The sequence below is a fragment of the Pavona decussata genome, unplaced genomic scaffold (assembly GCF_977016875.1).
Source record: "Pavona decussata unplaced genomic scaffold, jaPavDecu1.1 SCAFFOLD_71, whole genome shotgun sequence".
NCBI classification, from domain to species: domain Eukaryota; kingdom Metazoa; phylum Cnidaria; class Anthozoa; order Scleractinia; family Agariciidae; genus Pavona; species Pavona decussata.
Genome location: NW_028145490.1, coordinates 1,896 through 21,044, shown reverse-complemented (window position 1 = coordinate 21,044; position 19,149 = coordinate 1,896). Strand labels below are relative to the sequence as shown.

At 38.3% G+C, this 19,149-nt stretch overlaps 2 protein-coding genes across 2 annotated transcripts; one reads left to right on the top strand and one right to left on the bottom strand.

Annotated features, from left to right (window-relative positions):
* The first annotated feature begins 55 nt into the window (after window positions 1-55).
* On the top strand, window positions 56-16,067 carry LOC146477124 (type-1 angiotensin II receptor-associated protein-like). The gene is made up of 8 exons (XM_085113552.1): window positions 56-358; window positions 584-618; window positions 3,489-3,600; window positions 6,806-6,884; window positions 7,920-7,953; window positions 12,355-12,382; window positions 13,144-13,213; window positions 14,110-16,067. Exons 1-8 carry the CDS (start codon window positions 314-316, stop codon window positions 14,193-14,195), a joined length of 489 nt encoding a protein of 162 aa, XP_084969678.1. The 5' UTR covers window positions 56-313; the 3' UTR covers window positions 14,196-16,067.
* A 495-nt stretch (window positions 16,068-16,562) lies between these two features.
* LOC146477123 (uncharacterized) lies at window positions 16,563-18,845 on the bottom strand. The gene is made up of 2 exons (XM_085113551.1): window positions 18,610-18,845; window positions 16,563-17,224 (listed from the first exon to the last, which is right to left on the bottom strand). The coding sequence occupies exons 1-2, from the start codon at window positions 18,728-18,730 to the stop codon at window positions 16,731-16,733; spliced, it is 615 nt and encodes a 204-aa protein (XP_084969677.1). The 5' UTR covers window positions 18,731-18,845; the 3' UTR covers window positions 16,563-16,730.
* Window positions 18,846-19,149: the final 304 nt, after the last annotated feature.

Here is a 19,149-nt window from a genome sequence, read left to right as displayed (position 1 = left end):
CTTCACTGACTCCTTGATCTCGTTTCCCGAATTAATATTTAACCTCCTTTGCCAAGACAAGCCTGATTTGATACTGAGCTTCCAGCACCATTGATTAAATCTTTTAATGCAATTTTTCATATTCAGTAAGCCTTTTTATCCCTCTGCAACAAAAAAGAAACCGAAAAACAACTCTCGCCCGCAAGCGCTCGTAGAGTATTTTGAGGGTCACTTCCGGATAGTATTCATGAAGTAAGCTAGGCTCGCTGATCGTGGAAGAGTTTTGTGTCCGTGAGGTCGTATTAAATTAATATCTGTGCTGTTTATAGCTGCTATGGAAGGAAATATCAGAGTCAGTATACCAGCTGTTTCACTTAAGGTAGTATTATGCTGTTTTAGATATTTCTCCGTTCTTTTTCAGTTTTTGCCTCACAATCGATTATGATTATTGTTCCGCCCGATCCTGCAACGAGCTTAATTAAAACACGTTTTTCGTGTACATAAGAACTTAAGTTATTAATTGGTATTTTACAAATAGATCAGCTATTCGTTGATGTATAAATGATCTGGTTTTAATCAGACTTTATCTTTTGCTGACTTTTAGATTGTGGTATCTGTCCATTTCGTTCTCACGATTTGGTAAGTAAATTATTTTTGGTGTAGTAAGCCATTAGTAAGCTTACACCCACGTAAGTGATAATCATGTGACTTTGTAATATCATCACCCGAATTGAAATAAATTCTTATGCACAGAGAAAATGACTTGAAACACTGTTCACCGTTCAAACGTGAAATGGTGACACTGGAGCTCGTGAGCTATTATAATGTTGTTAAGAATGCACCTATCAGAGGTGGAAGAGGGTATTGGTGGGTGGCTGGGCATATGCGAGGAATTGGTGACAGTTTTCTGTCTCTGTAATGGGTACTTTACTTGTACGTTTTAGAGGGCTAATTGTAACGTATTTTGAATGACATTTTATAACTCTTTTTACCATCCAAAAATGGCCTGTAGAGGAGCATTTGAGCAGAAAATCTCAGGTAAGTTCACATGCCCCACCTATGCCTGCCCCCCCCCCCCTCCCTCCCCTGCAGCTTAACATAGATGGGTGCAAATTATGTGTACCTAGACAACATGGAAGCACTGTTACATATGGATGGGAAGGTTGAGGTTGAGGTTGGAGTGCTACGGGATACTCCTAAATATAAAAATGATAGGGTTGTTGTCATACTTTTTAGGGGTTAAAATTTCTGATTTGGTACTAATAAGTGTAGTTAAATTTGAAATGACCTCCACTAGGGTTATTTTGGTGCCTTTTAAGGTTTATAAGCTTAAAAAGAAATACAGTCAAATTTCCCTGTGCAACCACCTCTTGTAAGCGACCACTTTCCCAAAATACCAAAATTATACCAGTCAAATCACTATAGTTGGAACTTTTATAGGCAGCCACCTCCCCCAATCGACAATAACCACTTTTTGGACTGGTGGTTTGAAATGTGTTTATTGTTTTTATCCCCCTAAAAGGGGCCACTTGACTTGTGATTCTGATCTCACAGTGGGCGCCAGTTAGTTAATGCAAAAACATACAACCTAATCTGTGAATGTATGACTGTACTTGTACCAGTAAAGTACAACCCAAGTGGCATCTTCAATCTCTGTGTCAAGTGCACTGGAATGTTGCGTTGTGGTATGGTGATGACTTACTTGACTTAGTTCCTTATCTCCTCTGGGAGAATAGGGCCGTTGACTTGTTTTCTCCATCCCACCCTGTCTCTCGCAGCGATGACAGCCTCTCCCCAAGTGTCAAAACCCATCTTCTGCCTCTCTCCTTCCAAGGTCCTTCTCCAGGTCTCTTTCGGCCGCCCTCTTTTCCTCTTCCCCTCCGGTGTCCAAGTTAGGGCAATGCGCAGGTTCTGATCGCTGCTCATGCGCAGGACATGCCCTAGCCACCGCCACCTCCGTCTCCTAATCTGCTCACTGATGGAGCAGGTTTTTGCTCGCCGTCTAACCTCTTCATTTGTCACCTTCATTGGCGAATAGATCTTAAGTAGTCTACGTAAGCACTTGTGTAGGAATGTGTCCAGCTTTCTTTCGTCCCTCTTTGTCATTCTCCATGTTTCACATCCGTAGAGTAACACTGCTACGACATTCGATTTGAATATTCTGATCTTAGTGTTTTTGCTCAGTTGTCCACTTCTCCAGATCTTAGTTAGTTTGTTAAATGCTCCTGTAGCTTTCTAGCTGGTATGGTGATATTCAGCTTAAAATGCTTGAACCGACTACCACCATTAAAGAGTTCCAAGATTTAAGGCCATCAATTTAGAACTTGCCAGTTCTTAAATGTGAAATACATATGTAACATGTATATGCGCTGCGGATGAAAGATTAGAAGAAAAGGTTCTCGCAGTTATATACACAACCAGACTGTTGCGAAAAACCTGAAAAAAATTCATCCTGAATATAACTGAATATAACTGAATATAACTGAATATAACTGTATATAACTGCGAGAACCTTTTCTTCTATCTTACCAGTTCTTGTTATTTGCCACTAGCGGCTAGATATCAGACATATGTAGCTTACATGAAACCACATAACCAAGACGCTCTCTGTACATGCACCTTTGTAATACGGACAGTTTACGTGATCCTTGACATCTCAACTAAAAAGTTGAAAAGATGTTTTTGTGACTACTAAACCAATATTGTATTGAAGTTTGGGTTATTATCCCTCCAATTATTTAATACATGTTTGTGTCCCTGAAACTGACATAGGCTAATGAGTCAAAAATAAGCCCGTTGTGGTCTGAATACCTCTCAGAACTAGTGATCGACCACCTCCATAAGCAGCCACTTACATGCTTAATATTTTGGGTGGTTGCCGATGGGAGGTTCAACTGTATAGTAAAGGGAAACATGACTACTGGTACTTTAAATTTGTTGCAATGACTTTGAGCCATGAACACAAAAGAAGAGTTTGGTACCTTTAGGGGTTCCGCTGAAAAAAATTTGGCAAGCACGGGGTCCCTGTCACTCAAATTGCTTGCCAAATTATTGATTTCATTCATTGGTGAGATTCTGCACAGAATTCTCTTAAAATCCTATAAGATCCTTTTATGATTTTGTAGGGTCCTGTAAAATCTTATAGTAAGGATTCTTAAAGGATACTATCCAGAATTGTATAGGATTAAAAGAGCATGCAAGATCCTTTTTTGCAGGATCCTGTAAGATCTTTCAAGGAGATTCTTAAGGGACCCTCTCCTTATGCAGATCTCAAAGATCGTTGACTATCTTCAAAAGATTGTCATTGGGATAGAACTCAGGAGATAGCAAAACAGATACAGTAGACCCATCATCTGAAGAGGTGTACTGCATGGCATCATCCAAATATCGTATAAAAAAGACACTTTACAAATTTATTATTAATTTACAGATTTCTAATTTCAGCAGAGAAATAAAACACCCTAATCAAGAAACCTGTAATCAAAAATGTTCTCCCTTTTCATTTGAAGGGGTGATCAGGTACAATGGCTGCCGTATTCATATCTTTTCTGTAACTTATTGGTACTGGCTGTTGGAGTTTGGGCAATAGCATCAACAGAAAATCAAGATGCATCACAGCTGGTATGTAAATTAGTTACAAGTTTAATGGGGCAAACCTTTTCTAAATTATTGTATTTAGATCTTGAACTACTGAACATTAAAAATTGACAGTTTCAAATTTTAAAAAAAATTAAATGTGGGTGTTTCCAAGACAACCAATACAATAAAATTAATATATAAGCCCATTAAAATGATTATTATGTCTGCATTGACCTAGCTCATCTTAAGTGTAGGTCATGTCACATGTCAAAGTTTGACATGTTGAGATTCAAAGTAGAGCTGTAGGTAAACAAGGGTTCAACTGTGAAATTATACCTAAGAGCAGCAAAAATGATTTGAAAACACCCATATATAGTGACAAAAATATACTGCATGTCTACCTTATAGTTTATAGTCTTCCAGGATTTTGAAAGGAATACAAGCAGAAAACAGCAAATTTAACACAGATTTGAAAGGATTGGGGACCATATCCTTACCCTTTTTACACAGTGCAAGTTACTGTTAAGAGCAACTAAGAATTATTTCTGAAATGTTTAGTTATTGCTCTGTGACAAGCTAATGAGATGTAATATCCAATTGCAGGCAGAAACCGCAAACCACAAGTCAAAATGATATTATTTAGTTGTTACAGTTTGACTGGTTAATCGTTTATCTCATATCTGATTGGTTCTCTATCACACCACAATGAACATTCCAGACATAATTTCTAGTGTTCAGTTTGTAGTTTTCACATGTAAAAACTATATACTATTAGTTGAACTGTAAAACAGTAAGGTGGGTTAGTTCCCAAAACTCCAACATATTAATTATGATGAAATACTCATTGCAGGTCCCTCTGTAAAGTATATATATTTAAGGAAAATAGGCGATGAGCGTGCGCATTAGGTGCGAGGAAATTTGTCAAAATTCTATTGTTTGTGAAACAGAGTGCTTGAGCAGTCGACATGATCATGATCAAGTACAAAAGCTAGAGGATTGTTTTGAATCACCAAAATATTTTGGTGCTTTTTTTTTTCTAAACAAAAAATTCTCATAACCATTTTAGGTTTTAAACAAAGGCTGTAACAAAGTGAAAGCGAACAACATGCTACCTTTTGACCAACACAGAGGTGTTAAACATATACAAACAGCATGATTCCTGGCATATTTTGTTTTTAAAACACAACAAAGATCTTAATTACCACCAGATATTTGCACCAGAATAAATATTGCAAGAAATAAAAAAGTGATTTCAAAACTAAAGAAAACTACCTTAATGAGAAGATCCTTGCATAAATATAGAACTAGCCACTATTTCAGTTTGGACTGCTTCTTTCACAATGAAAATATTCCAGTGCCTTTATGCAAATGACACTAAAGTGCAAGTACATTTGACTTGTTCTTTCCAAAGTTAGGTTGAAGATCTACACTTATTTCTGGAACTTATTGACTCAACAGATTAGCGAGCACAAAGTATAAACAAGCTAGCCAAATTCTTCTATCACACTACACACAATGGCTTCTAATCAACTGTTTTATTAACAGTCACTATTAAAAGATATACCAAAACACTGCAGGGATTCGAACTGCTAGACAATTCATGAATTGGAAAACACCAAGTGAATGCAAAAATATAAAAAATAATTGAAATTATAAATAAATGAACTAGAAGCAGAGAAATCCAGTAATCTTTTCTTTGATTCCCAGCATTTTCTAAAGCTGAATCACAAGAGTGTGAGGCAGTATAATCGATCAAATGTTGGCCTTGTCCTCTCAGACTTCCACCTCCGGTCAAACATATCAAGAAGTAAAACCATACAATTCCCAGATTGGCATTAAAGAACCCAACAATAGTCAACACAAACAGATGCTTATAAGCTGTCTTAAACTTCATGGCCCACAGAGTCCGTCAGGATTGAATGGATTGTTCGTGACTCAACAGCATAAGCGGAGCACCTTTATTCAAAATTGTGCAGTTCCAGAAAATAACCATACTTCCCCCACGGAAGGTTTTTCTTTTGCATCCCCCATCCCCCAGGGAAATTCCAGTTTAGCTTCATATTTTGTTTCTAAAATTTTGACTTTTTAGATCCCCCTCCCCCTAGGAATTTCCAATGACCTTCCATGGAGTGGGTATTGTGGGTTATTTTTCTGGAACTGCACAATTTGTAAGTTTGCAGCTCCATTAAATAAAATATGTTATTTGATAGACCATTAATTTAATAAGTTGTGGAAATTAATAAAAAATATATATTTGGCTAAAATTTTAACTTGAGGACAGTACTTGCCTCCCATTATACAGACTGGGGTATTTTTGTGCAGAACATTTGTCTTATGACTATATCAATGCAGCAATTATAATTAAAGGGACAGTATCACGCTATTTTTAGTAACACATTGAAAATCGGAAAGACGCTATTCGGTTGATAGCAGCCAAGATATAATTATATAACAAAATTTCATTAAAGGACTATCACAATGCAAAGAAACTATCCACGGATATTTTTGCCGGCAGATGACCAAGATAGAGAGGGGTTCAAATTTGAAAACGTCTGGCACGTAACGCACTAAAAATCGCCGGTTGTACCATATTTTGGTTCAACCTTTCGTCTTAGAATCACTATTAATATTTCTTTAAATTAGCGATCGAGAAATTAATAATAACACAGTGTTGAAAGTTTAAATTTAGTGAATTTTGGCCAAAAATCATGATATCTCCCATCGATCTTCCATGATACTGCTAAAGCAGATCTTAGCAAGGGCTCTTGGAATCCAAAAAGAAAATTAGGGGTAACCATGCATTTTTTAGAGATAATAAGCAGCAATAATTATTAAAAGCTTCACAAAGCAATGTATGGCCTTTTTTCCCAAATTGAAACTTAATTATCTCAGCTGAAAAATGTGTCGTTATACCCCTAATTTTCTTTTTAGATACCAGCCACCTTTGTACATTAATCAAGATCTGCTTTTCCTGCATAGTTATAAACTGCACAAAAATGATTTTGTTTTAGTGTGCACCAAGATACGCAGAACATAAGCACAGTTACGCTGTAGCAAAAGGATGATGAGGCATCATCCTAATGTGTTCTGTTCATCAGATAGTCATATATTACTTAGAAATCCATTTTAAAATTATTTAATTTATTCATTGATCATAAAAAGCTTGCATTAATTTTACAACATATATCAAATTATAAAACTGGGTTCTCCATCATTAAATTTAACCTTTTTGTTTTGTCTTTTTTAGTTTTTAGTTGGAATGCTGTTTACAATTCTTCATGACATCATAGTGATAGCCATCTATTATAACCCTGACAATGCAAGCCGTAAGTATGAAAGATTGCTGCTTTTCTTAACCATTTAATATATAATCAGTTTATATTTGTTAATAATAATTATTGTTGTTTTGAATGAGCCAAGAAAAGATCACCAGTAACTGAAGCTTAATTTGCTGGCTGACCTCAGACAGCACTTTAACAGTCTCAAAAGTTAGAACCATATTGGACAGCATAATAAACAGCACCATTGGAAAGTACTGCTCAGTGGCTTTCACTTGAATGGTCACACTTTAGGATTTCATCCACAGACTCAAAAGTTAGAACCACCTTTTACAGCATGATAAACAGCACCACAGGAAAGTACTGCTCAGTGGCTTTCACTTGAATGGTCACACTTTAGGATTTCATCCACAGACTCAAAAGTTAAAACCAACTTGTACAGCATAATAAACAGCACCACTAGAAATACTGCTCAGTAGCTTTCATTTAAATGGTCACACTTTAGGATATTTTTTTTTTCATACGTAGTACAGGCTCAAAAGTTAGAACCACCTTTTACAGCATAATAAACAGCACCACTAGAAAGTACTGCTCAGTAGCTTTCACTTGAATTGTCACACTTTAGAATTTCATCCACAGACTCAAAAGTTAGAACCATCTTGTACAGCACAATAAACAGCACCACAGGAAAGTACTGCTCAGTAGCTTTCATTTGAATTGTCACACTTTAGAATTTCATCCACAGACTCAAAAGTTAGAATTATCTTGTACAGCACAATAAACAGCACCACAGGAAAGTACTGCTCAGTAGCTTTCATTTGAATTGTCACACATAAGGATTTCATCCACAGACTCAAAAGTTAGAACCACCCTGCACATTAACTGTGTCATGGAAAGCACTTCTCGTGCAGTCTTACAGTGTATCTTTGGATTTCATTCACAGAAGGATAAATGACAGTCACTGTTAATATATACTCATCCGCTTAAACATGGTTGAAAATGTCTTCAGAAGAAGAGTCGAGTGATTGTTTGATCATCGATCATGCACCTAATCATGGTCTCATCTCTTTATCTTTTTCCAAGATTATGGAAAGTCTCACTACAGGTTTTGTGCTGGGTATCCTTTTCAAAATAATTTATAACCTTCATAACCTTGATAAGATTAGCTCAAAATTATTGTTTGCCCTAATAGATATGCCTTTTTGCTGAGGTGCTCCTCCAAATAATCTAGCTCTAATCATTTTTCTTGTTGCCTGTCTAAGTGGAGTCCTTGTACAATACTGGGGCCTCCCCTAACCACCCCCACTGGCCCGGACCCTCCCTCCACTTCCTGCCAGAAAACACAAAAATAAATCTCAGTAGTTTATAAGATAGAGACATTCATTAATTACCACAAAATAATTCACATTTGCTCTATTTTTATTTTCAAAGAGTCAAATTTGGTATGTTTAGCCGGGTGTGCTAATTAGCTGTCTCCTTCGCAGCTGCTCGGGCCGGAGTGACGCAACGCTCCCCATCCCCACAAAGGAGACTTAGCCAATTGCAATACTATCCAGATATCCGAGAGTTAATAGAAGAGTCACTCGAGAAAAACTACTTGGAGTTTAAGTAAGGACAAGAACCAAACACAAACGGAACAGTCAATACATAAGATTTCAAGTTTTGAAATCAAACCAGGGATCATACTGGTGCAAGGCATGTGCAGTCACATCTACTGTGCCAGTTTCCAGTATTATGCTCCCTTATATTTCAAGAGGCTGCCTTGATTGGGATCGCCACCTTGTCGTGGTGAGGCGGCTTGCGTGCTCCAGTGACCCCTAGAGCTATGTTGGCTGGAGTCTCGTACTCCTGGCAGGGACACCCATGCCAAACAGGTCAAAGGGTAGGGGCCAGACAAAGAGTGATCCCACTGGCCCTCCAGGTTGGGGGTTGGGCAGAGGGCTGATAACCCTCTTCCGTAAAAAAACAATTATTACAGAAACCAGAAGCAGAGTGAATTCACTATTTCAAAGGGGAACTGTGGCAGTACCTCATCGGAGAGAGTTAATGACGCACGGGAGCCAAAGCCAGCAGGACGCCTCCGGGCTGATCAAGCCACTGATACACCCTAAATACACCATGAAGATAGGCAACTGGAACGTAAGGACGCTTTACAGGAGTGGCAACATTGCACAGGCGGCGAGAGAAATGACAAAGAGAGGTATAGACGTAATGGGCATCAGTGAAACACACTGGACAGGACAAGGAACAATGCGACTTGCAGAGGGTGAAACCATCATTTACTCCGGAAGAGATGATGACAACCATAGAGAGGGAGTCGGCATACTGATGTCAAAACATGCAGCACAATCTCTGATGGAATGGACTCCGATCAGCGAAAGGGTTATTCAAGCCAGATTTTATTCCAAATACATAAAACTTACGATCATACATGTATATGCACCCACTGAAGATACAGATGAGCAGATAAAAGATGAGTTCTATGGGAGGCTACAGGATGTGCTAGACAGTGTCAATGAGCATGATATGTTAATTGTCACGGGGGACATGAATGCTAAGGTTGGAAACGACAACTGGGCGTATGAAAGTGTGATGGGTAAACATGGGCTGGGGCAAAGAAATGATAATGGAGAAAGGCTTTGCGATATGTGTGATATGAATGAACTAGTTATAACAGGGACATTGTTTCCTCATAAGGCCATCCACAAAGTAACGTGGGTTTCCCCCGATGGGAATACCATGAACCAGATAGACCATGTACTAATCAGCAGGCGATTTAGGAATTCGGTGAAAGATACGAGAGTATACAGGTCTGCAGATATCGGAAGCGACCACCATCTTGTATGTACAGTAGTCAAGTTGAGATTGAGTAAACAAACAGCAGGGAAGAAAAGATGTAGAGTCAAGTACGATACAGCAAGGTTGAGGAATGAAGAGGTGTTACGGCGGTTTAACGTTGCCTTGCAAAATAGGTACCAAGTCCTGGAGAACGAGGAAACAGCAGTTGAAGAAAGCGAAGAAGTGGAACAAGACTTTGAGGTGATGAAGAAGGCATATACAGAGGTGGCGGAATCAGTCTTAGGTAGACCTCGGAAGAAGAAGAAGCCGTGGATAAGTGAGGAGTCATGGAGCCTCATAGACCAAAGAGAGGAAATTAATAGGAAGATCCTGGGAACACGGTCAGAAAGGGTTAAGAAGCAGCTTAGGGCCAAGTATGCAGAAAAGAACAGGGAAGTGAAGAGAAGCATAAAGACAGACAGAAAGAAATGGATGGAGAAGATCACTTGTGAGGCGGAGGAGGCTGCAGGAAACCAACACATGAAGACACTATACGGGCTCACCAAGATATTATGCAATGAAAAACCTAAGCAAAGCACAGCAGTGTTTGACAAAAATGGAAACCTTCTCAATAAAAAAGGCGAAGTACAGGCACGATGGACGGAGCACTTTAAAGAAGTACTCAATAGAGACCAACCAGAAAACCCAGTCTTAAGTGATGAGGTATACGAATTAGAACTAAATGACGTCATTGAAGAGATCTCAATCAGTGAACCAACTTTAGGTGAAGTCAAACAAGCTATAAAAAGATTGAAGAATGGGAAAGCGCCAGGAACTGACTCTATCACGGCCGAACTATTGAAAGCAAACATAGAGTTTTCAGCAACAAAAATCCATCAGTTGTTGGGAAAAGTATGGACGTTTGAGAAGATCCCCCAACCCTGGAAGAAAGGGCTAATTATCAAGTTGCCGAAGAAAGGGAATCTCAAAGAATGCAAAAATTCGAGAGGAATAACCTTACTGTCCGTTGTGGGGAAGGTACTTGGTAGAATCATCATAGAGCGAGTGAGAAATGGAGTGGATAGAAGGCTGAGAAAGGAACAGGCAGGTAATAGAAAGGGGAGGGGTACAACAGACCAGATCTTCATCCTGCGGAACATTATTGAGCAGGTCAGCGAATGGCAGGCAACCCTGTACCTGAACTTCGTAGACTTTGAGAAGGCTTTTGATTCTATCCCCCGAGAAAGCCTGTGGGTAATAATGGCTAAGTATGGAATCCCGGAGAAGATCGTGAAAATGGTAAGAGTATTTTATGACGACTTCAAGTGTGCTGTAGAAGATCAGGGGGAAACATGTGAGTGGTTTGACATAAAAACTGGGGTAAAACAAGGATGCAATATGTCGGGATTCTTGTTCTTGATTGTTATGGATTGGGTAATGCGAAGAACGGTTGGCAGTGGTGAAAACGGTATTAGGTGGAAGTTTACTTCAAAACTGGACGACTTGGACTTTGCGGACGATATAGCTCTGCTTTCATCTACCAAGCAGCAGATTCAGGATAAAACGACAAGGCTGGACGAAGAGGCCAGACGGGTGGGACTCAAAATCAACGGAGAAAAGACAAAAACGATGAGGATCAATGCAAGGAACCAAGAAAACATCATAATAAATGGGCAGGATATTGAAGATGTCGAAGAGTTTGTGTACTTGGGGGCGAAAGTTTGTAAAGAGGGAGGCGGTATGAAGGACTTGAAGAACAGGTTATCGAAAGCCAGAGGTGCCTTTAACAAACTAAAGAAGATCTGGATCTCTAATAACATCTCGAGGAAAACAAAACTGAGGCTGTATAAAACACTGGTAGTGCCAGTGTTACTCTATGGATCTGAGACATGGAAGATGAACAAAGGAGATGATAAAGCAGTGAATGTGTTCCATAATAGATGCCTACGTAAGATCTTCTGAATCCGATGGCAAGACCATGTCAGTACCAAAGAGCTACTGGAAAGAGCAAGCATGAAGCCACTGAGTGTGGAAGTGATGTCTCGAAGATGGAAAATGATTGGCCATATTCTTAGGAAAGATCGCAATGATGATTGCAATGTTGCCATGAGCTGGGCACCAGAAGGTAAAAGGAGAAGGGGAAGACCAAAAACCACCTGGAGACGGACAGTAGAGAAAGAAAGGCAAGAAGCAGGTTGGAGATCGTGGGAGGAGGTGCGGACCGCAGCAACCAATAGAGAGGAGTGGAGAAGCTCTGTGAAGGCCCTATGTGCCACGAGGCACGAAAAGGATATATGATGATGATGATGATATTTCAAGAGGGGAAAGATATGAAAATTAGAAGTTAACCCAACAATAGAACTTGATCAACCGAAACAGAAATGTTTATGACTATAGGTGGAAAGAAAATTTGCATAGCTTCACAAAAGGATATTAAGAAGAGTTATGAGAAAAAAAAATAAATAGAGTAGAAGAAGAAAGAAAGGGACTCAAACTTCACTAACCCTGCCATTCAACAAATCTTTGCATCAAGGCACCACAAGAACAAATTTAAATGAAAACTATCAATATTCAACATGAGGGACTTTTGTACATACATAAAGGGTGTACAACATGGCCATTCAAAGGGTTTGAATAATATGTAAATTTAACCATTTCAAGAGAGAAAAGTTCTCTGCTCCCATAGGCCTTATTATAATTATATGAGCTAATTTCCTTGACATTTGACTTATTCTACCAGAATGGCTATTTTGAGTTTGATTTTGAAGGTAAGTCTTATAAATATTGTCAAAAACCCTGTAAATGTTGCCAGTTTTCTGTGTAAGTTGCTCATGTTTTGTATAATTTATGTTTTTCAACTAAGCCATGCAGTTGCAGTCATACTTAATCCTTTTTTCCAGTGCTGTCATTAGTGGTCAATTTCAACACCCATAGTGGTGATGGCTAGTCCATACAATTATGATAGTTTAATAAGCATCCTCATGGAACAAATTAAATTAAGCAAATTGAAATTTATTTATAAACCTTGCTCCATGCAGAGTGCAGGAAAGTGCACTTCTGAGGGTTTAGTTGTAAACATTTTCTGGGTGTGCTCTACATGAAGCCTCTGCACCCGCATAGACACTCAGGCCCACTTTGGGCCTAGGCACTATGTGGCTGATCCATGTACTCAGGTGCAACAGGTGAAAATTTACAATGTTATGTCTGCTTCAATGCGGGCATCCCTCCTGTCACACCCAAATCAACGTAGCTGTGTCCTAGTAATATAGCTCAGATATAATAGATTTACTTTATTTTTCTAGAGGTATGAGACTCTTAGCTTGAAAATTAAGTAATCTCAACTGATATGTGATTCCTAATATATTTAGCATACAGATATCAGCTCATATTTCATACCAAATTTCAAAGATGTAATACAAGTCCACTTGATTTGTCATACAACTAATGCTAACCATGGCAAGCGGCAATGTTCATTACTTTAAAACAAGACCATATTAGTGATATACGTTTGCTTTCACTGCCTTTCCAGCCTCTGTCATGTCTGCTAATATTTCAAAATCATCGCACCAGAGGAGGAGAACAAGGTTATAGCTGGACAGGTAATGAGCCGACACCTGCAAAATAGCCAATGCTTACAACAATAAGAACATGTGACTTCTATTTAATGCTGGCAAACCAATGAGTGGTTATGCTGCTGACTGACTTAATACAAGCCAATGATGCATTTGAGGTCTACAAAATTGTTATATTGTAGTGGTACTAATAGTTATAATTTGTTGACTCTAAATAATATTGCTCTTCCCTTTAGCATTTAAATTTGAGAATGGGGATGCAGCCCATTAAGTTTCACTTATGTGTAAAAAATATTATAGCACCAACGTAAATTTATGACTGTGAAAAAAAAATAGCATTTGGAGGTGTAATTATGGAAAGTGAATCACGCAGAGGCACCATCATTTGCAACTGTTTAGGTAACTTTGAACAAGAAATTTGTCCAATGTGAGCAGTGGATGAGGCTATATAACGTACTCAGAGGTTGCTAACATTATGATAGGGAAGCAGGGATAGTGTGGCATGCATGGTGCAGTGGTAACAATCCGAAATGCAAACAAAGTTTGTAGAATTGTCCCTAAACAAATGAGCAAACGAATCTGTCCACTTTGAGGTTTCTTCACAGTGTCCATGATACCGGCGGATCTCTACCCTGATGAAGTAATGCTTTTTCCTTTCTGGAGTATATCGAGAATTTGAGGCGAAAATAATGGAAATAATGGTTGCAGATATTAACGTTTACAAAAATTAATGCAACCTTTTAAAATTTCTGTTAATTTCATGAAGTTTTAATTTCCTATAACAAGGTAACCAGACTGATACGGTAAAGTACATATTTTGATCATCTCGTCATGAAAATTATGCTCTATAGAAATTTACAAATTTTTAATCTTATTTTGAAATATAGAAAACAAGGCTTAATTTAAATAAGGTTCTATTCTAGGTACACCTTATGTGACTATAGAAGGAACGACAAGCTCTCATCCTTCGCAAGGTTATGCACCACAACCGGCACCTGGCCAGTCATAAGAGTGAACAAGATCACATCAGTGTACTCTCACAAAGAACTGAAACTTTTTAAATGTGAAATTTAGTATATTTTAATAACAGTAATTGTAGAAACATAGGCAAGCCATTTGTGATTGCTCCAGTATTTGATTCTGGTGAACTCCCGGCAATACCTCGTAATTCAGTGTAAGAATACGAAGACTGCATCACCATGCTGTCTTTTCAAGGACTGTGCTTTTTGTAATGTCGAATCTATTAAGTATAGAAGCATATATAGGACTTAAACTTGCGGCACATATCAGTCTATACGCCTTATATAGGTCAGATCAAACTGGAAGGTTCACAGGATGTAGTATTCTTAATTCAGTGTACACTGATTTAAATGCACAAGCTATATGTAGCACATGTGAAAATATTCCAAATATTTTTGAAAAAAGGCTGGATTAAATTAAGTTATTTATAGCTTGTGATCATTAGTGATATTTTTTTTAATGCACAAATGAAGAATTAAAACGTGCCACTTTATAAGATTATTTCTGTTACATTATTTTAGTGTGTTCAGGACAAAGAAAAAATCAGAAATTGTGATGGTAAATTAATCGTTTGGTTTTGATGTCTCCAAGAATTAATACATCTGTCATAAATTTCAAAGCCCCCTTAACTTTGTAGTGTTGAGTGCAACAAGTATTGTTTGAGAAGTACACGTTTTAGTAAGAATTTTTTGATACAACAAATAAAAACACTGTTGCTATATAAGTTTGTTAACCAGTTTATCAATTGTGACAAATGTTTCTGTCTTACTATAGCCTTTCAAGTTGTTTCAGTACTATGCAAATACCATGGTCCAAAAGTCTTCAAAGACTTGTTTTAATTTGATCTGTTTTCAAATAATTTAGTAATAAACAAAAGATTATCAGTAAAATTTCCACTTGAGTCGTGAAATTGGTCAGTTAACGTCAATTGCAAACTTATTGCATTCGACGAAGAAAGAATGCACCCCTAATACAGATTGGAGTCGAGATTGTATGGGACAACATTGAATGAATGGATCTTGGGACGCATATCTGGCATGCCCCACAGATTTTGCAGGGGCAGGTGACATCGCCAACTTGGCAAAGGAGAGAGAGCCTGGAATCGAGATCATCTAACACACTCCCTACTCTTAGATTATTACTAGTTCTACTTTGAAATGGAAAATCAGATTTTGCTGTGATACTGGTATCTACAGCTGCAATTAGAAATGCAACACTCCTTTCAACAACACAAGTCTAGTTTTCCTTGTTTGTCAAATTGAGACTCATTCTAAAAACACAAGTATGGATTCCATTCTATCAAATTATAAAGCCATCAGGAGATCCACAGGTAGGTAGTGACGGCAACAAAAAAGTTGAAATGGGTGGGAAATAAATTCCCAGCCTTTCTTCACCAAATTTCCCACCCATTTTGACTTTTTACCTTGCTCCAAGTATCTCCCCAAGGTTCTCCAAGAATGCAATAAAACAAGTGTGGTAACTACAAATGACTCATTTGGACAATAAAGTCTTGTTTTACAAACAAGACCTCATTCAGTTCTTGTTGTCAGTTAATTGAGTCCATCCCATGGATTTCCAGCAAGCTTGAGTGATCCGTCAATTTGTTGTTTTAGTAGATGTGTAAGGTAAACAGAGTCACAGAAAGGGAAGTCGACCAAGCTCTGTTGCGATTGGTTGATTTTTAGGGATTTTCCTGTAGTTCTGGGTTTTCAGGGATCCACTAATATACATAATGGAATGGTTTAGTGCAAGAGGGATGTAAATACATGATTTAATTGGCCTTTGAATTGCTCTAAATGAGCTCTATTTTGGCTCACAGACTAGATATCATTTGAGAAATAAAGTCCTTTGTTTATTGTGATCATTTTTTTTTTTTTGTTACTCAAAAGATTAAAATTTTAAAATTCAAAGAATTAGCTCTTTACTTGTTCATATATATATATACATTACAAACTTCAAAGATATTGGCGAGAGGTAGTAATTTCCATTCTCGTCTTACCCAAAAGCACCAACTGAAGGGGTGCCTGGAAAAAAGCCCTAAGTGACTTCTGATAAACTGCTGGATTCTCCTTCCAAATTTTTTTTTTGCTTGTGAAATAAAAGGAGAATTTGACCTTACATCAAAAGTCCCTTAGGGCCTTCTTCTGCACACCCCTTCAACTCCTCTTTTATATCCGATGACTGCTTGCGAAAAAAAAAATGGGAAACAGACAAAAAGGGAAGCAAAAGGAGTTTCCTTCAATCACAGTATTAATAATATTGCAAAATAACAAATTCAACAAAGCATTGATTCTTTTTTCATGAACCTCCCCTCCCAAATTCCACTGACCAAGCATACCACATAAAAACTGGACAGTCCCTTAAAATGGCGTTAATTTTTTTTAATTAAAACGTTTGCCAAGTGGCCATAGTACATGTACAAACCACAGTACTGGCTGGAAGAAATCTCACTAGTGAAAAATCAAATTGTACGTTTTTGCCTGTCCATTTTGTTATGTTTTTTGGACTCATCTTGAAGTGTTAATTAACCATGAGCCTCTCTCTCCTGTCTCATCTGTTCCTTTCTTTCTTTGGTTCTCTTCTTTCGTAGTTTGAGATTTTCTAAATGTCTACGTTTGAACACGTCCCGCTTTCTTCTCTTCTGGTACTTGTGTTTGTTCATCTTTTTGTGACGTTTCTTTAGGATGCTGCTGAATGCCACAGTTGGAGTATCGCTCATATCATCGCCAACTGTCAGTTCATGAAAGTCTTGACCGCCAATAACGGTGTTGACATTACTTGGCAAGTGAAATGGAAAAATCAACTCTTGAATTCTCTGCTCAGGAATACTAATTTCTGGTAATCTTACTTTGATTCTTGGAATGCCATATTGTGTTGAAGTGCTACAAACACCACTTCTACTAAGCAAGAGCGGAATGGATTTTTGAAGCAAGGGATTTGTGAAGGGCGTTAAAAATTGACTGATGGGGTTTGCTGCTGTCCTGTTCACAAGTTTACCTGATACTCCTAGTCTTAGATCTGAAAACAAAGGAATAAAAAGTTGTGAAAACACAATTTTATGAAAGGTTTTATGCAAGAGCTATGTGATGACTCTTTCTTCAAATGTGAAACTGCTCCTGGTATCTCTTATTTTCCGCACAGCTGTATACATTAATTATGTATACATTTTGTGACTCGCCGTTTCTGGATGAGGGTTGGTATGACAGTGGTACATGTATGGAGCTGCATAGAAATCTTTCCGAAACATGGGGTAACAAAGTAGTGTTTAGACAACAATCCTATAGCTATGTCACAATATTCTGGACAGAATTCCATAATAGGAATACACAGTATAGACAGTATTCATGTTCTCTTGGAACCAATACCTTTGACAGAATGAACAGAATGGTTTTTCATTCATTCTACCTCTGACAACAGAATGAATGGAAAACAGTTTACTCAGACTAAGGGGAATTGTGTTCTTTTGGGAAATTTTTCGGTTTAATCACAATAGGTTCAATAATATTCTGGGTGAGAATGATGTATTATTCTAGAAAGTGACACAGGCATACTTGGAAAAAAGAAATCCAAGTGCTCCTATCAGGAGTCGAACCTAAGACCTTCCGATTACTAGTTTGGATGCTCTACCACTGAGCTACAGGAGACTCGTGGGAGCTAAGGCTATTAAACTAGGTTCATGGACCATCACATTTATTTCATGTACCACATGTTTGACATTCCAATCCTAGCAGTATGCTGGATGGGTGGTATCGAAAATGAAGCTCTTGAAAACGATGACCAAAGCACGAAGCAACCCGAAACTTGAAAACGAAGCACCCAAGGTCGAAAACGAAGCACCCTATTTTCAATCAATAACAATCATTTCAACAGAGGCAAAAAACCAAATTTATGTTGATTAGATAGATAGATTGTTGTTAAAGAACTGAGAAGCTTTTACAGAAGAAAAAGATCAACAAAAGGTAAGGCGTGACATGCTTTGTTCACGTGGAAAACAGGAAATGCCACTTTGAAGTGTTTCTTTTAATTCAGTCAGGGCTGCGGAAATTCATTTCAACCGCCTCGCAGTTGAATAGTTTTGCCAACCACTCTATCCGTTATCGTGCTTGATTCGTGACTACATTTTGACCCTGAAAAAAAACAAAACAAAATCCTAATTCGGCCTTAAAAACTGAGTGCTTCGTTTTCGAACTAAGTGCTTCGTTTTCGAGTTTTAGGGTGCTTCGTTTTCGACCTAGAGTGCTTCGTTTTCGACCTAGAGTGTTTCGTTTTCGACCTTGGGTGTTTCGTTTTCGAGTTCTGGGGTGCTTCGGTCTTCGTTTTCGATACTACCGTGTTGGATGGCCATGGCAAACCATTAACATCAGTTTTATGATAGAATTTATACAACGAAAACAAAGTACTACCTGAGTAAAAAGACACTGCACCTTCCCCTGAAACTTTGCAGGTCACTCTGCTGCTGCAACTGTGCAATAACCGTTGTTGCCATGCTGCTATTTTCGAGAAAAACTGCCTTTGATAAAACATTCTGTCCCACTTGTCGACTAGGCCGCCATGTTGGAAAACATCACTCGGACTCAGGTTTCCACGACCAGTGTTTAGGGCGCGGCACCGGCCGGTCGTGCCCAGACTTCTTCTCTGAGGCGCGGCATGCTAACATGGATGCAACATTTCATGTACTTCACCCCATGTGTTTCAATCCCATCATTTTATTTCATAAGTACGTAAATTATGATCATCCGGGTGAGTGTAGTCCTGAGAAGGACTGTTTGTGGTGACTTTGACTGACGTTTCGACAACCTGAGCGGAAGTCATCTTCAGAGTCAAGTGAATTGTGGAACGTCAGTAGGTGGTATATACGTCTCTGGCTGTTAACCTGATTGGTCAACGAAGTCCAGATGTTATTGGTCGTTTGTCAGTAAGCCGTGATGTTATTGGCTGTGAAG

What these genes read in the sequence shown, in the direction of transcription:
- LOC146477124 (XM_085113552.1), top strand. Translation starts at nt 314, where the DNA reads ATGGAAGGAAATATCAGAGTCAGTATACCAGCTGTTTCACTTAAG. An exon ending in TAACCCTGACAATGCAAGCC is followed by an intron (nt 6,885 to 7,919) that starts GTAAGTATGAAA and finishes TCTTTTTCCAAG; the next exon opens with ATTATGGAAAGTCTCACTAC. An exon ending in ACAAGGTTATAGCTGGACAG is followed by an intron (nt 13,214 to 14,109) that starts GTAATGAGCCGA and finishes GTTCTATTCTAG; the next exon opens with GTACACCTTATGTGACTATA.
- LOC146477123 (XM_085113551.1), bottom strand. Translation starts at nt 18,730, where the DNA reads ATGTTTTATCAAAGGCAGTTTTTCTCGAAAATAGCAGCATGGCAACAA. An exon ending in TGCAGTGTCTTTTTACTCAG is followed by an intron (nt 17,225 to 18,609) that starts GTAGTACTTTGT and finishes CTTTGTTTTCAG; the next exon opens with ATCTAAGACTAGGAGTATCA.